Source organism: Telopea speciosissima, chromosome 8 (assembly GCF_018873765.1).
Source record: "Telopea speciosissima isolate NSW1024214 ecotype Mountain lineage chromosome 8, Tspe_v1, whole genome shotgun sequence".
NCBI lineage: Eukaryota > Viridiplantae > Streptophyta > Magnoliopsida > Proteales > Proteaceae > Telopea > Telopea speciosissima.
Genome location: NC_057923.1, coordinates 31,058,931 through 31,081,284, shown reverse-complemented (window position 1 = coordinate 31,081,284; position 22,354 = coordinate 31,058,931). Strand labels below are relative to the sequence as shown.

The following is a 22,354-nucleotide window of genomic DNA, read 5'->3' as shown; positions in this document are numbered from 1 at the left end:
ATTTAACATTTCATGCATCATGGACTACGTGTGATTTTGTGTATGTGCACTCCCCTTTCCCCTCACTGGCTCAGTGGAGCAAACCCCCTGTGTACACAACTTTTAGATTTTGATGCAAGTGATGGTTACTTGGCCGACCTAGATGTATAGTCTGCGAAGTACTATAGTATTGGCACAGAGGAGCCTGAGTACGTGTCGGAGGAACACGACGACGGTTGCCCCTGTGATGAATGTGCTTATGGGCACTGATGGAATTGGGGTGGTGTCCCCTCCTTTTGATTCTTTTGGGGCTTTGTGCCCATTATGAATATTTTCAATATTAACTTATTATACTTTTGAGTAGTTATGTCATGGTCAGCTGGTGTCAGCACTAACTACTATATTATCACTTAGATAGCTGAACAGTGTATAATTGCTTATGTAAATATTTCTTTCGCTTACGATAACTCTGACAATGAATGGAATATTTATTTCTTTGACTCAAATGTAATTATTTAGGTGGGTCCTTGGGTGGTAACTATGCTCTGGGACACTGTGTCATTGATCCTGGCAGGAATTAGGGTGACGTGTGGCGTCCTAATCATCCTCTTAACTATGCTTATGGCATAAGCTTGAGATAGGGGCGTGACAGCGTGATGCTCTTCACCAGATGTGGTCCACCAAGGGCTCTTGATTCACTCTACACAATAGGGTCTAAGTTAAAAGTTTTCAACAGGCATAATATGAATGTGTGCAGAACATAGGGAGAAGATTAGTTAGGGAGAAATTCGAGAACAATAGTGAATAATAAGGACAACATGAGAACTAGAGAGTTAATATATATATATAAGTAAACCCCATGAACATCCAGTTGTTATGCTACTTAACCTCCGGTGGAGGCAAGTAACTACACAAACCATAAATAAAGTTCCTAAAATTACAGCCAACAGAACCATAATTACATGTTCCAAAAAAAAAAAGAAAAAAAAAAGGGGAGAAGATAAAGACAAGTTAAAAAAAATATATATGTATATTGTTCACAAACTCCCAACCAAAAGCAACAGAAACTGAAATCAGAGAAAGGCAATAGAAACTCAAACAGGCTTGGGGCCTAATCCCCCATCTCATCGTCACTGTCCTCGTCCTCCTCATCATTGCCTTCATAGTATAGGTAGGCATTGATGTCGTGAATATCCTTCTCCACCCTTTCGAAGCGATGGCTGTGAGAGGCAAGTTGTCCATGAATACCTACGAAACCCTGTATCATGTCTGAGTTGAGCTTGGCCATGTTGGTGTTCAACTGGCCTAGAGCATCAAGAATAGCATCCATATCTGAAGTCCTAGAACTAGAGGCACCAGCAGCAGCCTACACTGGAACCTCTCCCTCATCCTCATCACTGGCCTCTGCACTCACATCTACACCACCTGCTAGGACCACTGGCTCCCCGTCACTATAGGTATCAACTATAATCTGCATGCGGGCCAGGGAGTTCCTCCCAAATGGTTCCTTGTAGCTCTCACAAGGTGGCTCATCTTCCAAGTTGACTTGGAAATGCTGGAAGATGTGAGTAAGAAGTCTTCCATGGGGTAGAGTCTTCTCAATTCAGGACTTGAATTGGATGTGCAACATATGCTTGACAATGACATAAGGTAGACTTATTTGGGTACCCTGATGCAAGCAGTACCCCAAAGTAGCAGACATAAGGGAAGGCTCAGTGTTGTGCCCCTTGATTGGCACCAGATTGGATTTGGTAATCATAGTCAAAATTCGCTAGGAATTTCCAAAAGCAGTCATTTTAACCCGGTAATCAAACTTGTCATTGGTCATGGTATTGTATAGGTGCTGGTACTCTGCTAGGGACATGCAAGTTAGGGGATCCCTTCCAGGTGGATGGTACACCCGGTTCCCCATAGAGCTGATTCCTAAGATGACCCCCAACTCGATCTCATTAAAGAGATTCTGACTCCCTTCACGAAAGAATTGATTCACAGTCTCCCTATATCTTATAGAACCATTGTCATATTGGAATAGAAATGCCCGATAAACTTAGGGCAGTAGTACTTGGGCAAGGTCAACATGTTATGCCATCCTAAATGCTCAAACCTTGGCCTCACTTTGAAGGCCACAAGCTCCTCCACGATAACATCTCTGCCCACTTCAATCTTCCTTCGGTGAAGCTTTCTTGTGTATAGATCCTCGGCCTCCGCTGATACAAAGAAATTTGCATCAAAAGGAGCTGGTACTGGGGCTGTAGCCGGTGCAGCTGCTGCTGCAGGAGCCCTATTTCCCCTTGTTCTAGGAGCCATTCTTCCACCTAAATAATCTACACACACATCAGATAAAAAACAAAGAACAAATGTGAGTGAGTAATCGCTCCAATGTTAATGAAATAAGGGAATTCAAAAAAAATATATAATAGACCATTGATCCAAGGTCATTAGGACAGTAAAAAGGGAAATGACATGGCAATAACTCTCTTGAACCCGGGTTAAGGAAGAAATTCCCAAAGGGCCCCTATAAAATCTGATATGATATCAAGGGATAAAACAACAAACAATGCAAGCAATGTGCTTGTAAAGGAAAATTTAAAAGAAAAATAAGATATACACCAAGCATTCAAGAATGTCTTCAAATTTCCATGGGGACATTAACAAAGATGTCAAACAAGAGATAATACACAAAGAAATGTCAACAAACCCATGTAAGGTGGGGAGTATAAGCAATACATTCCATATCCTAAAGCAAAAACACCAAAACAGTGGGATATTTTCGGTTGGACTAACCCTAGCCCTAATCGATGAGTATTACATGTTTAAACATGATTACAAATAGGTTTGGAACTTAAAGGAACAAGAAAAAATAAGATTCCCACATCTTTCCAAGCAACAAAACCCAATATTGAGAAAAAGGGAAGAAAACACTAGTTAAAACCCCAGAAGAAGATCCAAATCAATTCAAGGGAACCAAAATGGGAAGGGAAACACATACCTCAAAGTGAGGAGAGGAGATTTGGGGTTGGAGAAGTCCAAATCCGTGACCTTGGGGTTGAGAAATTCGAGCGGACCAGGTTTGGGCTCCTCCTGCTCTGTTCCTCCGCCTTCCCTATCCAAGCCAAAATAAAACTGAAACTGCACAGTAAGTATTCTTATGAAAATTTTTGAGCGGACGCATGATCGGACTCACTATCGTGAATCCACTGAGCCTAGAAACACTGACCTTTCATCTTCTATACTGAGTGGATGAACGAATGGAACCACGATCCAAGGATTCGTCCGTTAATCCATTCGACTCAGATCCTCTCGGCCAATGAACACCTAAGAACGGATGAACGAATGAACTCATACTCCACATCCGCCCATAAAGTCCGCCTAGTCTAATTTTTCGAGCAGACTCACGACCGGACTCAAAAGGTTAGATCTGTCCATGGATCCGCCCATGCTCTTGATGGCTATTGGCCTATATTTTGGCTCAGCCTTACTCTTAAGGCCCCTAGTTCCTCTTGTGTGATGTTACACACACTTTGTATAGAAATTGTGCTTGTTTCCCTTAAGGTCCCTTACCATGCATTCGATTCCTTGTATTTATGCTAACATTTGACGGATCTTAAATATATCAGGTGCTAAATCATGGTCAATACTCGCAACCGAAATCGTTCCCCTCTAGGGAAGATGCCGGTGATGTTTCTGAGGAAAGTTTGCCTGGACCGCCTCCTGTGAGCACTAATGCAGATGTTGCTGCGCTCCTAGGGAACATTTTGCACGATATACAAAGGGAACACAGAGAATCCCAGATGGAATAGCGCACAGTTATGCAGAATATTACTGCCCAGCTTTAAAATGTTGGTCGAAAAGGACCAAGAGTGCCACCTCCGGTGCATGAAGTCCTAAATCCCACAGCTAACACCACTCCTATCATTCCTCCTTTAGGGTCTGCTGCAAATGAAGTTCCTGTAGCACAAGTGAACCAAAATCTTCCTCCTCCGGCTGCCTTATCGGTCAGAAATGTGATATCAGAATGGGCTGATGCCTCCAAACTTTCTGAGAAGTTTCAAAAGCATCATCCTCCTACTTTTTATAAGTTGATCCATGACTCCATGTTCCCAACTACTTGTGTATGGGATCTCGAAAGGATCTTTGAGGTGCTACCGTGTAGTGATCTCGAGAAGATTCGATGTGCTACTTTCCAACTTCGAGGTGATGCTGATGCCTGGTGGCGTTCCTCGAAGGAGCATTTCTGGGTCAAATACCCCAATGCAACTTGGACTCAATTTAAGGAAGCTTTTCTTGAGAACTACTTCCCAAGGAATTTTTGAGAGAAGAAAGATATTAAATTCATAAGCCTCAGTTAGGGATCCAAGTCGGTCCTTGAGTACCAACAGATATTCGAGGAGTATTTCTACTTTGCTCCGACATACTTGAAAACTAAGGACGTGAAAGCAAGAAGGTTTGAAAGGGGGTTTAGAGCCAGTCTGAGTACTTCTGTGGTACCCCACCTATGTAGAAGTGATTGAAGCCGCCAAGTTGATAGAAGATCAGTAGAGGGAGAACTATAGGGCTATACAAGCAGGTAAGAGGCCAATGTCATCTCATTACTCCAGGGGACCTAATAAGTTCTAAGGGAGAGGGGCTTACACCAATGTAGCTCCAATTTAGTCCCGTAGACCCGACATGGCTCAAGTGCCTAAAGCTACTTCTGCTCCTTATTATGGGACCCAGACTCTTATTTGTTACAACTGCACGGAGTCCGGCCATATGGCCAAGGATTTTCCATAACCGCGACATCCGGGTTCATGGCCAGTTGTGACTTCCAGGACACCCTAGGCCAAGACTGCTGTTCGTCCATTTGTTCCTCCCCCCAACAAGCAAGACTCAGGGGCAAGTTTATTCTGTTACTCATAAAGAAGCCCAGTCTGACCCTGGCATCATCACAGGTATTGTACTCAACCGCCTTAGTGAAATTCCTTATGTTGAGTTTATCATGTCTGGCTATTTGTTGTTGTCAGGTATGATTTTTGTGTGCTCCTTACCTGCATATGTATTATTTGACTCGGGGGCGTCACACTCTTTTGTATCTCTCTCCTTTGCCAAGAAGTTACCAATTGAACCGGCCAATATGGAGCAAAAGTTGACAGTTAGTACATTGACTGGAAGCAAAGTCGAGCTTGACCGAGCCTTCAACTCTTGCCCTGTCCGAGTAAGCGACCATGGGCTTGAGGCCAGTTTGATCATTCTAGATATGAGAGACTTTGATGTAATTCTGGGAATGGATTGGTTGTCCACCCACGGGGCTAGCCTGATTTGTGCAGAGAGAAAGATACTCTTTAGGACGGGAGGAGATAATGAATTTGTGTTCAAGGGTAGCCAAAGTAAAAAGCCTAGTAAGACAATCATTTTGGCTTTCCAAGTTCAAAAGCTCTTAGCACAGGGTTGTCAATGTTACTTAGCCTCTTTGTTGGATATTGAAGCCAAGGTCACACCTATGGAAGAGATAAGTATAGTGAAATATTTTCCTGATGTCTTTCCGAAAGACCTCACACGGTTACCACCGGATCGGGAAACAGAATTCATGATTGACCAGGTGCCCAGTGCCGCTCCAGTGTCTAAGGCACCATATAGAATGGCCCCATCAGAACTAAAAGAACTGAAAGAACAGCTTAATGATTTGCTAAAGAAGGGCTTTATCAGGCCAAGTGTTTTCCCGTGGGGTTCACCAGTCTTGTTTATAAAGAAGAAGGACGGTAGTATGCGTATGTGCATTAACTACTGTGAACTCAACAAGCTTACGATCAAGAATTGGTACCTGCTGCCTAGGATCAATAATCTATTTGACCAATTGCAAGGTGTAAGGGTATTTTCCAAGATTGATCTTCGCTCGGGATATCATTAGCTAAAGATCAGAGGTAGTGACATTACCAAGACCGAGTTCAGATCGCTATATGGACACTATGAGTTTCTGGTTATGTCCTTCGGACTGACCAATGCCTCGGCAGCTTTTATGGAGTTAATGAATAGGGTGTTTCACGATGTGTTGGATAAGTACATCATCGTATTTATTGATGACATTTTGGTCTACTCCAAGAGCGAAGAAGAACATGCTAATCACCTTTGCTTTGTGCTGTAGCGCTTGAGGGAAAAGTAATTATATGCTAAGTTTAGCAAGTGCGATTGCTGGCTATGGCAAGTGGCTTTCTTAGGTCATTTGGTATCTGTGAAGGGTATTGAAGTTGACCCCAGCAAGGTGCAGTCGATAGTTGACTGGGAGACACCCAAGAATGTGGTAGATATTCGTTGTTTCCTCGGTCTAGCAGGCTATTATAGGAGATTTATCGAGAACTTTTCAAAAATCTCTGCTCCTATGACTCGACTGACCCATAAGGGAGTGAAGTTCGAGTGTTCAGACCAATACGAGAAGAATTTTCAGGATCTAAAGCAACGACTAATTTTGGCTCCGGTACTTACCATTCCAAATGGTACCGGAGGGATGGTAGTCTATTGTGATGCATCGAACATGGGCCTTAGCTGTGTTTTGATGCAAAATGACAAAGTGGTAGCCTACGCTTCTCATCAATTAAAGGATTATGAGAGAAATTACCCAACTCACGACTTAGAGTTGGCGGTTGTGGTCTTTGCTCTAAAGATCTGGAGACACTATCGATATAGAGAGAAGAGTGAGATCTACAGCGACCATAAAAGCCTCAAATATTTCTTTACTCAGAAGGAACTCAACATGAGATAGAGGCGCTGGTTGGAACTTATGAATGACTATGATTGCACTATCCATTACTACCCGGGTAAGGCAAATGTCATAGCGGACGCTCTTAGTCGGAAATCCCAGACCTTATCCATTGCGTCCTTGGCAGTCAGTAAAGAACTTATTGAAGAAGCTAGAAGGATGGATTTGGAGTTATTGGTAGAGGGCGTTACACTATTTCTGGCAGCCTTATCGGTGCAATCAACCTTGGTTAAGAAAATTCAGACAGCTCAAGCCTCAGATGAATGCTTTCAGGAAATTATTGAGGCTATCCAGGGTGACACACAGTGAGATCTGAATTTCACATTGACAGATAGCGACATTCTTATGTTTAGGGACTGCCTATGTGTTCCTAAAGATGATCAGCTGAGGAAAGAAGTATTGTCAGAAGCACATGAGTCCCCCTACTCAATTCACCCAGGAAGTATAAAAATGTACAAGGATTTGAAAGAGCATTATTAGTGGAGTGGAATGAAAAGGGATATAGCTGAATTTGTGGCAAGATGTCTCACTTGTCAGTAGGTGAAAGTAGATAGGCAACGACCTCACGGCCTTCTACAGTCATTGCTCGTGCCAGAATGAAAGTGGGAACATGTCACCATGGACTTTGTCAAAGGACTACCCCGTACACCTAGAGGTGTTGATGCTCTATGGGTTATTGTGGATAGGCTAACGAAGACGACTGATTTCATCCCAATGAAGGTTACCTATTCTATGGATAAATTGGCCCGCTTGTACATTGATAACGTGGTTTGCCTACATGGAGTTCCAGTTAGCATTATCTCGGATCGGGGCCCCAGGTTCACATCCAAGTTTTGGGGCAGATTTCAGAGAGCTATGGGAAACCCATTGAGTTTTAGCACTGCCTTCCATCCATAGACCAACAGGCAGTCAGAAAGGATAACACAGATATTGGAAGACATGCTTCGAGCTTGTGCCATTGATATACAAGGCAATTGGGATGAGCAAATCTTGCTTATCAAGTTCGCCTACAACAACAGTTACCAAGCTACTATTGGAATGGAACCCTTTGAAGCTCAGTATGGGAAAAAGTGTCATACTCCATTGTACTAGGATGAAGTGGGTGAGCAGCTTATTCGTGGGCCAGAATCGATCCAAGCAACCTGTGAGAAGGTGGACTTGATCCGTGAGCGAATTAAAGCTGCCCAGTCTAGGCAGAAGGGCTATGTAGACCAAAGGCAGAAGGATCTAGAGTTCCTTATTCGGTGACAAAGTATTTCTCAAAGTGTCGCCTACCAAGGGCGTAATGTGGTTCAGCAAGAAGGGCAAGCTAAGCCCAAGATATATTGGACCTTATGAGATTCTTACAAAGATTTGATCGATAGCTTATCGGTTGGTGCTTCCACCATCTTTGGATGGTGTGCACGATGTCTTCCATGTGTCTATGTTGTGGAAGTATGTGCATGACCCTTGTCATGTTCTATCTCAGGAGCCACGAGAGCTGGCAGCGGATATGTTTTATAAAGAACAACCTGAAAAGATCTTGAATAGCAAGGTGGTAAATCTCCGCAATAGACCTATTCATTATGTGAAGGTGAAGTGGTGCAACCACATAGAAGAAGAAGCCACCTGGGAAGCCGAGGTGGAAATGCGAGCAAAGTACCCTTCCCTTGGATTCCTGTAAGGTACGATAATTTTGGGGACAAAATTTTTGTAAGGTGGGGAGGATGTTACATCCGCGCCCAGATTTACTATTAATTATAATTTCTCTCTCTTATGATGTGTAGATTCTGCCACCATGTACGCTGGTGAGCTATTTTCCCTTGTGGTCAAACCTAGCCACAAGATTATTGACCAGTTCACGGGCCTGCCTATGGAGGGGAGGTTCCTTAACCGACAATGGGAGAGATTTATCGATGATGACTTCATCGATCATCCTCCTAGCATGAGTCCACAGAGCGAAGAGTACCAAAAGGCGTTCCTTGTGTCCCCATAGCTAGATACCTCCTTTGGCGATGAGCTTAGCATCGCGATTGGGAAACCATTCGGGATCACAAAGGACACATTGTGAAGGTTGAGGGGTAAGATACTGACCTTGTGAATGTTACTGTATCCTATCCTAGTTGACCTTGAAGTGTGGGCCAAAGCCCGACCAATTTTCTTAAGTTTCTGCCCTTATAGCAGCAACGAACGCACGAGCGGACACACCAAGATAGAATCCACCCGTTAGTCCGCCCGTGCTGTTTATGGCTTTTGTGTGTTTTCTTGGGTGGGACCCACACCTTGGCCCGGACATCCTATCTAGACACCTAGACAAGGTTTAGGCCTCACCCTTATTCTCCTTGGCTTATGGGTTGCCATGAGGTGGACCCACTGGCTAAATAGACCTCTTGGATGAGTTTTGACTCATAATGCCCATGCCAAACAAGTCCTAAGTGGGATTGGATATAAGACTAAGGCTTAGTCTTCAAGTCTCATTACTTCCTTCACCAACCTAAAACATGGGAGTTGTGGAGCATTGAAGGCTTGTGGAGGAGGGCTTGGAAGGGGACTGTGGAGGTGGAGAATCACCCACAAATCCAACTTGGGGTAAGTGACCTCATCTTCCTCCCTCTCTTTTCCATTTCTGAGTTTGGAGAATCCCTTGGGATCGATTCCAAGCTTGGGGGTTCTCTTGGAAACCCCTTTAAACCTCATTGAATGCTCCCTTTGAGACCTTTATCCTTTTCCCTGAATGCCTCCATGGATCTATTAACCTAAATGTTGTTCAAGCATTGGAAACCTAGCTTAGGCTAGGAGGAACCCTGGAGATGGATCCAATCTTTTGATTTTCCCTAAATCATTTAAAAGGGTATGTATATTGGACCTCCAACGAAGGTTTGGACCCACCTCGTTAACCCTAGGACCTTTATGGATCCATTAATGAAGGACTATTGGTGGAGATCTTCGCAGCTTTCAAAGGAATGGTGACAGACGAACGATTGGACTCACCGTCGTGTATCCGTCCGTTAGTCCGTTCAGCCTAACCTGGCTATTTATTCTGGGAGGAGCCATGAGTGGACCCACTTGAGTGAATCCGCTCATAGCTCAGGTCACTCTCGGGAATATCTTAGGGTTTGGACGGATGCACGAGCAGATCCATGTTCCGCATCCGCCCTTGAGTCCGTTCCATATATTTTTGGGTATGGCCTGGATGGATCCACGACTGGACCCACCTGCCTGACTCCGTTCCTGCACCCGCCCTTGCTGTCTTGACCCAAACTTCAATTAAATTGTTGGGACCCTTTGTGGGACCCACCTATATACTTCTAACACTACTTTCACGCATACTCAGACCTTGGAATCTATGCGGGAGTACTTGTACTTGAGAAAACCTTACCAAACACCCCGAAAGGCAAGAAAACAAGCAGTAAGTGGGCATTGGGTGATGTTTGTGATTGATTTATACATATAGAAATATAACTACATAGATTATACGATGGTTATGTGCGTGTACTCATTCTTGCTATGTTGCATCCTTGCATATAAAACCATCATTTGTATGAATTGATGATATGCAGACATATTGCTTTAATTTATTACATTGGGTTATGGTGCTAGGTGTGTCGGTGCCGGAACCCCAAATTCCTTATTATTATAATCATTGTTTGCTATCCTGGCTTGTATGCATCGTGCCGTGCTAGTACCCAGGTACTAGATGGAATGGGATATTGATGCACCCAAAATACCTCTCAGGACCATAGGAATTGCATGTAGTATATCTGTGGCTAGGTTTTATACTCCCTTATGCTATGATCCTTGCCAACAGGGGTTTATGTGTTGGATAGTCTGAGCACCTGAGGTCTGTGGAGGTGGGAGAGGCCAGGTCAGGGGTAGTGATGGCTATTGGGTTCTGTCACTGGGTGGTCTATAGCTTCTACCGGCGTAGGCTCCCTTGTGATAATTAAGGTTTCACTGGGGTAATAGGATAAGTGACCCTCAGTGTCTCCTGAGTTATCACAGTAACATATACCATGACTTAGACTATTTGTTAGGTGGAAAATATGTTTAACATTTCATGCATCATGCACTATGTATGATTTTGTGTATGTGCACTCCCTTTTTCCCTCACTGGCTCAATGGAGCTAACCCCCTGTGTACACAACTTTTAGATTTGATACAGGTGATGGTTACTTGGTCGGCCTAGATGTACAGTGGGCGAAGTACGATAGTATTGGCATAGAGGAGCCTGAGTACGTGTCAGAGGAACACAATGACGGTTGCCCCTGTGATGATTGGGCTTATGGGCACTGATGGAATTGGGGTGGTGTCCCCTCCTTTTGATTCTTTTGGGGCTTTGTGCCCATTATGAATATTTTCTATAGTAACTTATTGTACTTTTGAGTAGTTATGTCATGGTCAGCTGGTGTTAACACTAACTACTATATTATCACTTAGACAGCTGAACATACTGTAGCTGCTTATGCAAATATTGCTTCCTCTTACGATAACTCCGACAATGAATGGAATATTTATTTCCTTTGCTCAAATGTAATTATTTGGGTGGGTCCTTGGGTGGTGATTATGCTCTGGGACACTGTGTCCTTGATCCTGGCAGGAATTGGGGTGATGTGTGCCGTCCTAATCACCCTCTTGACTATGCTTATGGCATAAGCTTGGGATAGCGGTGTGACATCTTAACCCCTGTTGGCAAGGGTGCGTAGCACGGGTGATGAAACTCTAACCCCATGTCTATATGGCATCATATGATTCGGGCGGTGTCAACCATATCCCATTCTACGGGCTACCACAGGCCTCATTTCCAAGCCGGCTACGGCATCTAGTCTAGCATTCACAATCAGCATAGAATATTCAACCATAATTTCCAGTAGTCAACACAGTGTTGTATTGAATTTTTAAGATTCATGAATTAAATATGTAGCACAGAATTATTATTATAAAAATTAAATTTAGCATATCATTTATGTTACATCTACATACGCGATGACATTCCACTCACCTTGGTCTGGTCCTACAGGTTCTGTTGCTGGTTCAGTTTCGGCCGGTGTCTGGCAGTACACCTTGAGCGCGGGATCAAACCCTAAAGTAATAAATCAAAAACGTATTATTTAATTAATCATACTGTTCTGGAGGTCCTAGTACTGATCTAGGCTCACTGGTCTGACTCGGTGCTTAGTCTGGCATCACTTGGAATTCTTCGGGTCTTGCACTGGGCTTTGGGTTCATGTCTCGGTGCATCATCCGGAGATGTGGTTCAGGGTCAAGTCTGGTATTTTACCAGTGTAATACGTAGTACATGGTCTTGAGAGTCTCATAATTCAGTCCTCGGGTCAGTAGTATAGCTGGACCATCTCTTGCCAGGCCCTGTGGGGCCCACTTGGGTACCCAAGGTGTAATTATTAGTGGATAGATGTGAGGAGGGGTATTTTGGTCATTTACCACCTCTTTACACTGTTCATGGCCCACTGGTGAAGGCCCATAGAGTCTAGTCAGCAAATCAGCCCATTTCGATTCTTTGGGCGATAGGTGCATTGCCCAGAGCCTGTTTGAAGCGTGAACAGGCTCCAAAACTTGCATTTTTCACCATGGCCAGTGCCTAGGTCGACCCATTATGCATGTAGGGTTGTTTTGGACCCCATGACGAGTGGTTTTCAGTGGTCCACATGGATCATGACTTGGGCCCACCATTTGGCAGCCAGGAGCTGTCCAATCAGCATAGAGAACAGTTGTCTAGCTGTGTCATAGCTCAAGGCCATTCTTTGGGCTACATGCAAGGATAGATTTACATGCAAAAACATAGTAGTAGGCTGTTTGTACCAAGATCCAGGCAAGGACTAGCTTGCATGTACAGATCCAAGCCCAGACTGCCTATTCTGGGTGCAATAAGGCAGTGCAGTCTGGCATAGAGACTGGTTTCAGTCTCAGGTAAGTAATAGCAGCAAAAATCGCATAAAGATACTCAGATCTTCCATGCAATTGGTTTGCATGTCAGATCTGAGGCAGTACAAGGCAGCCCCCAGGTGTTCTGGGCTGTCCTTGACCAGTTTCACCTACAATATGCAAAGATCCAAAGGAGAGGACAGAGAACCAGCAGTGGCAGCTTGTAGGGGTATGATTTATACCTGAGATTGAACTGAGGTTGCTGGAATCAAGGCCGCACAGTTGTTCCTCCTTCTTCCCTCTTCTTCTCCTTCCTTTCTTCTTCCTTTCCTTCTCTTTTTCTCTCTTTTCTCTCTTTTCTCTCTTTTCTCTCTTCTCTTCCTCCCCACAATTTGAACAGTGTAAGCCTTTAAATGCTGGGCTGGGTCTATCTTTTATAGACCAACCCAACATAAGGCCTGTTTGGCAGCCTGGCCCCACTCCAAGAATGCATTCTTATAACTGATTCTAGGACATTCTGGTCATTCTAGTGGGGTCCATAGGGGTCCAGGGGTAATTTTTGGTTCCTAAGACTCCCATCTACCCCTAGGGGTGTCCATGGTCTGTATGGGCGGTCCCCACATCTCTGCAGTTTAAAATAACCAGTTTTACCACTCTAGGCGATTCACTGGGTGATAGGTGCATCACCCAGTGCGTCACCCAGAGAATACAACAAAGCTGTAATCTCACTGTGCTTGCACAGGGCCTTGGCCCAGGGGTTAAGCCTTATACTTACACCTCACCCAGGGTCCATTACACATCTTTCTAGGTGTGGGCCCCACATTTATGGAAAGGAGAAAGAATGCCTGGAGTCCAAACTGTACATTATGCAGTGTGCAGTATAGTGGCATGGAGCTGCAATCCACCTTTTGGTAGGTATGTAGGAGGTCATTCCCAATGGATCACCTACTAGTGTGATGCTCCATAGAGTGCTTGGAGGATTGGCTAGGGGTTCCTGTCCTTTATTCAAATTCCCAGCCAGTTAGGGGCAGGTTTGACATTACTGGTAAAACCTTTGGGGGCTTTGACTCAATCTGGGGTAAGTTTGGTCACTAGTTTCTCCATTAGTTTCTTGATGTTGAGAGGGGACGGTGGTGTTGTAGTTGATCATAGCTACAGTTCATACGCCGCTATCATGAGGGGCTTGACCAGTGTATGATAACTAGTTCACACTAGTCCATTAGGGAGTGATGTGTTTATTATTTTATGTTCTTTTGATATATCTTTTATTGATTGTTGTCATATATACTTTTCATTACGGTAGTGGTGATAAGCAAATATGGTTATGATCATATTTTTTTTTTCAGATCTATATATACATATTATTAAATATCTTTACATTTTGTATTACTTGTGCATGTTTTCACACCTGTATAGTTGTTTTGGATTTACTTGCTAAGCTTTTCTCGAAGCTTACCCTCATCATTTTTCAGATGAACAACTTTATGAATGCGAACTTGGATGTGAGGATGTACTAGAGGAGGAGGTCTAAGGGGACGAAGCATTTGGATTAGAAGAGGCCAACTACTATTAGAAACATTACACTTCCTTTAAATTTTAGAACTCATAGTTTGTTTGAGTTTAATTTAATTTTGGAGATTGTAACCTTTATTTAAGAATTTTAAGTTTAATTTGGAAGTTATAATTGTTAGGATTTTCCCAAAATGCGATGAGTGTGGGCTTAATTAATTATTGGGTCGATCATTGATGGGGAACAAGAAATATAAGGGCTACTACTATTTATTGAGATGGACCGGACTGGCCTAGCCCATTGTGGAAGTCGGTTAGGGTTTGGGGATTATTATAGATACCATTGATGGAGTCCCTGCAGTCACTATTCTCTTTTCTCTTTTCTCCACATGAAAGGGAGCTGTGGGAGAGTCTAAGAGAGGGTAGAAGATCCCCATCGTGGATAGCAATCATTATCTGACGGATTGCTGCAGCTATTGGAGGCGTTCTCATCTCTTCTACATCAACAAACGTGGTGAAAGGTACGCCTTACATTCCCTGCTTTATTTTGATTCAATCGTGTTCTAGAGATCTATATGGGGACAGATTCGGGTTTGACAAAACCCTTTAATGTTCTAACAAGTGGTATCAGAGCCAACCATACATACCTAGGATCGAGTTTTGACGGCGAAAATAGGGTTTTTGACCAGAATTTTGGCAAAATCGTACATTTTTTCTGCTGCCCAATTTTTCCATCAGCGAAAGTCGGAGATTTTTAGATGGGTGCGAAGGGCTCGGAGAGACGATCGCAACGAAGTGTGGATCATCACTGCCAGCAATCGATCATGCTAACCGAAGGCGCGAGTGAGATCCACGCGCTAGCGGTCATTAGAGAAAAAAATATATTTTCTCATAGCGATGCTGACGTCAGCCCTAATGCTTGCGGATCACGTTTGACCCGATCAAAGATTCCCAACCCGTGACGCATCCCATTTTTTGACCCGATGACCCAGATGGGTGAATCGGCTGTCCGATTTAGTCAAATTGGGTTCGACCCAATTTGGTTTGATTGGTTCGGTTCGAATTTTAAACAAAAAAAAAAAAAAGAGGGAGAAAAGGACCAGAATACTTCAAAAGGATTGTGTGGTTTCATTTGGATGAATTTTGAGACGCGGTTTTATCTAGTGTGTCTGTTTTTTTGTGCTCTTTGTTTTGATTTACAATTTGGCATATTTTGCATAAAAAGAGACCATGGTTTTGACAATTTTTATATTTTCTAATAATCTTGAAAGCATGGTTTAATGTGCGTGGAGCATTATTTTGGGCTCTGATTGGTCTTGTCTTGCTCATAATTTTTAAAACCAACCTATTGGTACCTGGTATTGGGATGTTTAATACTTTCAGGGACCTGTTTTGGACAATTATGTTACTTTGAGCATTTTTAGACTATTTTGGATTGACTATTGCCACTTAGATGTGCATATCACAACACATTATGGACAATCAATATGTTTACTTCCACATATATTGCTGTATATCAGGTTGATGAATTATGAGAAGGTAAAATGGTAATCTACCAAAGTGGCCCATTGAATCCTTTTATGGTTCTGTCAAGGCAGCGGAATAGGTGACATTAGCCCAAAGGCGATGTTACCAAAGATTGACGAGATGATATGCACATAGGTTGGAAGGGATAGTGGTCTAAGAGTTCCAGTTGCCCAAAGGTGCTGGGATTTCTGAAAACTACTGATCTTTTCATGGAAAGACAGTGTGTCCATCCAAAGATAGTGTACTCAAAGATTTGGGATGCGTGGCCTAGGGGTTTTCTTACCACCCAAAGGTGGAGGAAGATTTTTAAAAGTCATCAACTTCTCACGGTGATTGTATTGCGATAAATTATTATTGAGGTGCATAACCTAGGGGTTTCTCTATCACCCAAAGGTGGAGGGAGATTTTTGAAAGTTGTTGCTATCTCACGACACTTACAGTGTGATAAAGACATGTACATTTGACCCGAGAGGGCAAGATGCAATGTGATGATGATCATTGTTTGTGTTTGCTAGTATTTTATGTGAATTGTTTGCATTTGCTAGCTGATTTAATATGATCATATTGTTGTTGGAATGTATATATATCCTTGTTTATCTGCATGAATGAATTTTCTTCCATAGGATGTCTCTCCCAAATAATCTTTTGGCATCTATTCCTGTTCTTTCTGGGAATAATTACAAGAGGTGGGTAGAGGACCTAGAAATTAATCTGGGACTGCTCGACCTTGATATAGCTCTTCGAGAACCAAAACCTGCTGCTCTGACGGATGCGAGTACGAATGCTGAGAGAGTTAAGATGGAAAAATAGGTGACAGCTCATTGGAAATGCATACTAGTCATGAAGAAATCTATTCCTGAGTTGTTCCGTGACAATGTTGAAGTGAAAGATACTGCCATAGACTTTCTGAGTGAGACAAAGGCTGTTTTTGAGGTGTCTCAGAAGGCTGAGAAAGGGGATCTAATGAATCAGATTACATCGGCTGAATTCAATGGTACTGAGAGTGTCAGGGAACATTTACTGAAGATGACTTCCACTGCGAACTAGTTGAGGAATCTTGGGTTGCCCATAGAAGAAGAACTTTTGGTGCATCTTGCACTCAAATCTCTCCCAGATGGGTATGCAAATATAAAGTTTGCGAATGCTGCTCAGAAGGACAAATGGACCATAAAAGAACTGATATCTATCTGCGCACAAGAAGGAAACATGAAGAAGACAACATTTGAGAGTGCGAACCTGACTGAGAATAAAGGAGCATCTGGAAGTGGAACAAAGAAAGGGAATCCAAGATTTTTCAAGAAAGGCAAGTATCATCCGTACAACAAAGAAAGGAGGAGCATTGGTGAAATTTTATGCTACTAGTGTGATCAGAAGGGACATATGAAAAGAGACTGCAATGCAAGGAAGGCTTGGCTGGAAAAGAAGGACGGTGCAGAAGATGGCAAGAAAGGAGAATGAATTTTAGTTAAATTAAATTATTTCATGCAAATGCTTTTGGTTGAATATTTATTTTCAGACTATTGATGTTTTGTTTGTTTCTACTTAATCAGTGGGAGTTTCATATTATTTTATTTGATATGCTTGTTTAGTGGGAGTGCCTAAAAGGATATATGTTTCATTTTAATTGTGGTGCTTCTGCTTGATGGGATGATTAGCATTTGCATGCATGCATATGATTGATGTGTTGATAGGCCTTTTGGTCTACGGATGTTTGATTGGCGACGAGCCAAGTCGTTCGACTGTTTCTAGCCATGGATGTTTGATTGGTGATAAACTAAGGCGATCGATTACCGAAGAATATGATGATATTCAAAGATAATCCATGAGTCGTACGATGCTCATGATACGTTCAAGGACCCACAAGGAATGATGACGATATTTATGTGATGACAGACTTGTACGACATTCCTTGTACAAAATTATCTCAAGGCGATTCATGTTAGTAGGTAAATCTTTGTTTGTAGCTGACAGAAAGTGATACGTCGTATGTTGAGGTGTATTCTCTGCTATTGCTCGACAACAATATATTTACTAACTGGATCAAGGTTTAGTAGCATTATTGTTGTATTGAGATCCCATGACCACATCTGAAAATGATGACCTTATAATTAATCTAGCCTAGTCGGGAGATTGTTAGGATTTTCCCAAAATACAACGAGTGTGGACTTAATTAGTTATCGGGTCGATCATTGATGGGGAACAAAAAATATAAGGGCTGCTACTATTTATTAAGATGGACCAGACAGGCCTGGCCCATTGTGGAAGTGGGTTAGGGTTTGGGGATAAATACTATTGATGGGGTTCCTACAGTCACTATTCTCTTCTCTCTTTTCTCCACAAGAAAGGGAGCTGTGGGAGAGTCTAGGAGACGGCAGAAGATCCTCATTGCGGATTGCATTCATTATCTGACGGATTGCTATAGCTATTAGAGGCATTCTCATCTCTTCTACATCAACAAACGTGGTGAAAGATACGCCTTACATTCCCTGCTTTATTTTGATTCAATCGTGTTCTAGAGATCTGTATGGGGACGGATTCGGGTTTGACAAAACCCTTGAATGCTCTAATAGTAATAGCTTAGTTTGACTACTCTACTTTAGTTGAAGTCTTAATCTATACATTTTAGACTAATGTTTGTGTTTTGGTTCTACTCCAGTTCATATCTCCTTGACATAAACAATATTGTGGACCGTCAATGTCCCTAAACCGCTAGGGTGGTTTTGAGGGCATTACAGAGTGGTATCAGAGCACTAGATTTGACTTAGGATAGGATATGAATTAAAAACATGAACCTAGGATACTAAACTTGAACACATAAGAACTTAGAAAAATTGAAACTTGGAAGTTGAACACTAGCAGAAAATTTCCCGAATTCACTATGTAGGAACCCGAAATTGCATAAACATGTTAGACACATTTAGAAATTGAATCTGGGATTGAAAATTTTACTGGAGGTATCTGGTTACATGGAGAGTATGCCCATGAAATTTTGTTAAACTTAGAATTGCATCGATAAGTTAAATAGTTAGTGAAACCCAGGACCTACCAGAACCTGTGAGATTTCGAAGTTCGAGGAAGATGGTGTTAGCAGAAGAAATTAGAAGTGGAATTTTAATCTGAAAATTTTACAGTAGTTTTCTTAATGAGTATATTTTAGAACACAAAAAAATTGGAATCTATTGAATTCTGAAAAGAGTACTTTACACATTGTTTATCTGGGTTTGGTCAAAACCTATCAGAAACAGAACACTGATTTTGGAGGGACAAGAAACCTATGTTAGTAAAACATTCTTAAGGGGATTTTTAGAGATGTTTTAAAAATATAAGTTAGGTTTCATAAAAACTTATTTTCCACTGTACTGGACATCCATAAATTTTAATTCCTAATTTCTACTATGAACGGACAGAATTGGAGAAGACATAAATTTTAATAAGTTGGAATTTTGGGTGTATGTTGTTGATCTTTTGTATTTGACCACAATGCTTCCGTAAAGAGCAAGACAGAGTGATGCAAATCTTCCACCACCATCAACTAAGGATGAACATTGATTCTTGAAACTACATAAGAATTATTGGAGATGACTTTTAGTGAATCCTGAACTTAGAAACTGGTGGCATAGGATTTTTAGCATAGAGACATTATACATAGGTTGAAACTCTCTAGTATTTTACAGTGGACTTGAGCTGTGGAGTGGGAGTGATATATTTTCTTTACCATTTGAGGAGACTTTTGTGGAAGACACTATATATTTGTCTTCTCAAGTATAGATAGAAGGTGGAGTTATGCCGATAGATTTGATCTTTTTTTTTTAAGTGACGGATTTTGATGTCTTACTTGACATGAATTGATTATCCTCCTACTATGCTAGTGTTTAATATTTTTAAGGAAACAATTTTGTTTGGTACGGAGGATAAGTTAAGACCTAGACTTTTGGAACCCTCCAAGATTGAGGAACACAAATTTTGAGAACGAAATATTTTTAAAAGAGTGGAGGATGGGATATCCTGAAAATTTTTGAAAACTTATTAGTGGAATATGCTAAGGTAAAAATAATTTGACTTATAATGTGAGGTGCATGTATGCGAGATTAGGTGATTTATGATTCTGGTTGATTCACACAAAAGAACTTGAATGGTTTGAGCTTGAGTGATTCTATATGGCTAAATGTCGAATGGTTGAGGACCAAGTCAATTATGGGTCAATTTATTGGTTAGTCCAACTCAAGTGTGAGTAGTTCAGTTATAACAAAGTTTATTTTAGACCTTTGATATAGACTATGATTGAATAAATAAAGATATAGAGATAATGTCCAGAAAGTTTAAAGACTTATTTAGCCAAGTTTGCATATTACATCAGTGGTTCAAGAATAATAAGATTGATTTTGGTTTAGTTTAGTGATACAACGTTTTAACCAAGAACCAAGTTACCATGCTGGATATTATTTATATTAGTCAATAGATTTAGTCTGATCAAAGTCAAATTTTTGGAGTCTGATTTAGTAAATTGGTTAAATTTCTAAACATAATGTCTTGACCACTAATTGATGGATTATTAGAGAGAGTGACTCAGATTTCAAGGAAACACCTATTTGCTTTGGATCGCAAAGGGCAAGTTCTATATAACCATACTATTTCAATTATGACAATTCTCTGGAGGAATCATGATATTCAAAGGGTTGTGAAAGAAAGAAGATGAAATGCGATCCAAGTATCCGCAACTATTTAGAGATCTTGATATGTAAATTTAGAGGATGAAATTTCTTTAAGGGGGTGGATTGTAATATTCCGCATTTATTTAGCAATCCAGGTAAATTTAAATTTCAAGGATGAAATTTTGTTAAGGGGTGGAGAATTGTAATACCCTAATTTTGGACTAGGGATAATTTCATCTTTTTACCTAATACAGGACTAGAATAGGATCTTGGACTTGCTGGGGCGTACACATGATGGTAAGTAGTGTGCCCTAGTATAACACCCTTAATTTGAATTATTCCTTGCCTAAGTGTAGAATTAGGGTTTTATTTATAACATATATAATTTGATTTGGAAAATAAGTCGTAGTTAGTAACCTAGACTAGTGCTTAGACATTTAATTCAATTTGTTAGAGGTCTAAGGTTCTATTTTTTAGAGGTGCAATTAAATATTTTATTTTTTATAATTTTATAGGGCTTAAAAAGGGGCTTCCACGATTCTAGCTTGGGAGGTTTGTGAATTTTGTAAGAATTTAGTTAGGGAAGTATTATGGATTGATAAGGAAAGGTGAGGTGGCAATCTCCAATTGGCTGAAAACCCAATCTTGGAGAAAGAAAGTTTTCATAAAATAAAATCCCAACAAAAAATGAATTTAGCTAAAATTAAACTACCCAATTTAAAATTTTAATTTAAAAATCTTAAGTCAAGATTCCTTTTAAAATATTTTCATTGGAGAAAAAGTAAAGAGATCTAGTTAGAGACTAAATAGAATTCTTCTCATCTCCTTCTCTTTTGTTAGGGTTAAATTCCAATAATCAAATCCCAACCCCATTCCCTTTATCATAAATTTGAGAGAGGGAGAGAGAAGAAGAGAGGAAAATTCGTGGACTATAGAAAGGAAGAGAAGAAGAAGAAAAAGGAAGGACAAGAAAGAGATTCGAATTGTACAGAACCAGCCACTTGACGTCCTTTTCGACCCTTTTCAGAGTCGAATTGAGAAAATCTTATTTCACAATAAAACGTACTCATCTCTTAGTTTCGTAACCCAACTTGAATCAGCCTAAACAGAGGTCTTAGAAGAGAGATATCGCTAACTTACAAAAGGTAGGTAATTCTGTAAAAAAATCTGTGTTTCCCAAATCTGAGTTTAAGCAATACCTTGAAATTGATTTCATCATTACCTTACTCATGGGACTCCATTAAAGTGATTGTGAACTAGGAAGAGGTAGATCAACATCATTGAAGCATTGATTTGAGGTCATCTATAGAAACCCTAGTCGCTTCACACATGGTGAGTAGATATCTTCAACCATTATACTTTATATTTTTCTTACATATAAAATTTGTTTTGAAACATTATTTTAAATCTGGAATTTAGTTTTAGATTGAGATTTATCATGCCAAAAACAGATTTCATTCATGTTTTTACTCAATTAAATTGTTCACACATGATTGCTTGCAAGGAATGGTGATTTCCTTATGATTTAATTCTCATATGTGTGTGCAAAATTTTTAATAATGTCATGTTTATAGACTAATGAATTCAATGCTTATTTGTTGATACTATGATGAAGGTGTTAAGCCTGCCCCTGACTGACTGGAATTTTGGATGAAGGATAGGGACCTCTGACCAGTCACCCAAACACATTGTGGAGCATCACTCCAGTGGTTAAATTCGGTGGAGAACCCCCGAGGATGTTCTCCTATATACCTGTCAGAAGATGGATTGCAGACCCATGCAGCTGCACTGCCCACAGCATCAACCCCAGGTACTCTCTCTCCTATCCATAAATATGGGGCCCACACCTGTTCAGATGTGTATCAGACCCTGGATGAGGTGTTGGGTGCAAAGCCCAAGCCCTGAGCCAAGCACCTATGCAAGCATAGGGCCTATATGGCAATGTTGTATTCTCTGCGCGATGCATTGGGCGATTGGCTCAAAGGCCTAGAGAAACGCCCAGAGTGGCTGAAATGTGTTTTTTGGACTCCAGACATGTGGGGACCACCCATACAGACCATGAACACCCTCTAGGGGTAGATGGGAATTTTAGGAA

At 41.3% G+C, this 22,354-nt stretch overlaps 1 protein-coding gene across 1 annotated transcript; it reads left to right on the top strand.

The window, feature by feature from the left end:
• The first annotated feature begins 5,092 nt into the window (after nucleotides 1–5,092).
• LOC122672233 lies at nucleotides 5,093–16,417 on the top strand. Its single transcript, XM_043869728.1, has 2 exons — nucleotides 5,093–5,775; nucleotides 16,231–16,417. The coding sequence occupies exons 1-2, from the start codon at nucleotides 5,093–5,095 to the stop codon at nucleotides 16,415–16,417; spliced, it is 870 nt and encodes a 289-aa protein (XP_043725663.1).
• The last annotated feature ends 5,937 nt before the right edge of the window (nucleotides 16,418–22,354 follow it).

What these genes read in the sequence shown, in the direction of transcription:
- LOC122672233 (XM_043869728.1), top strand. Translation starts at nt 5,093, where the DNA reads ATGGAGCAAAAGTTGACAGTTAGTACATTGACTGGAAGCAAAGTCGAG. An exon ending in AAGCTTACGATCAAGAATTG is followed by an intron (nt 5,776 to 16,230) that starts GTACCTGCTGCC and finishes TTTCTTCCATAG; the next exon opens with GATGTCTCTCCCAAATAATC.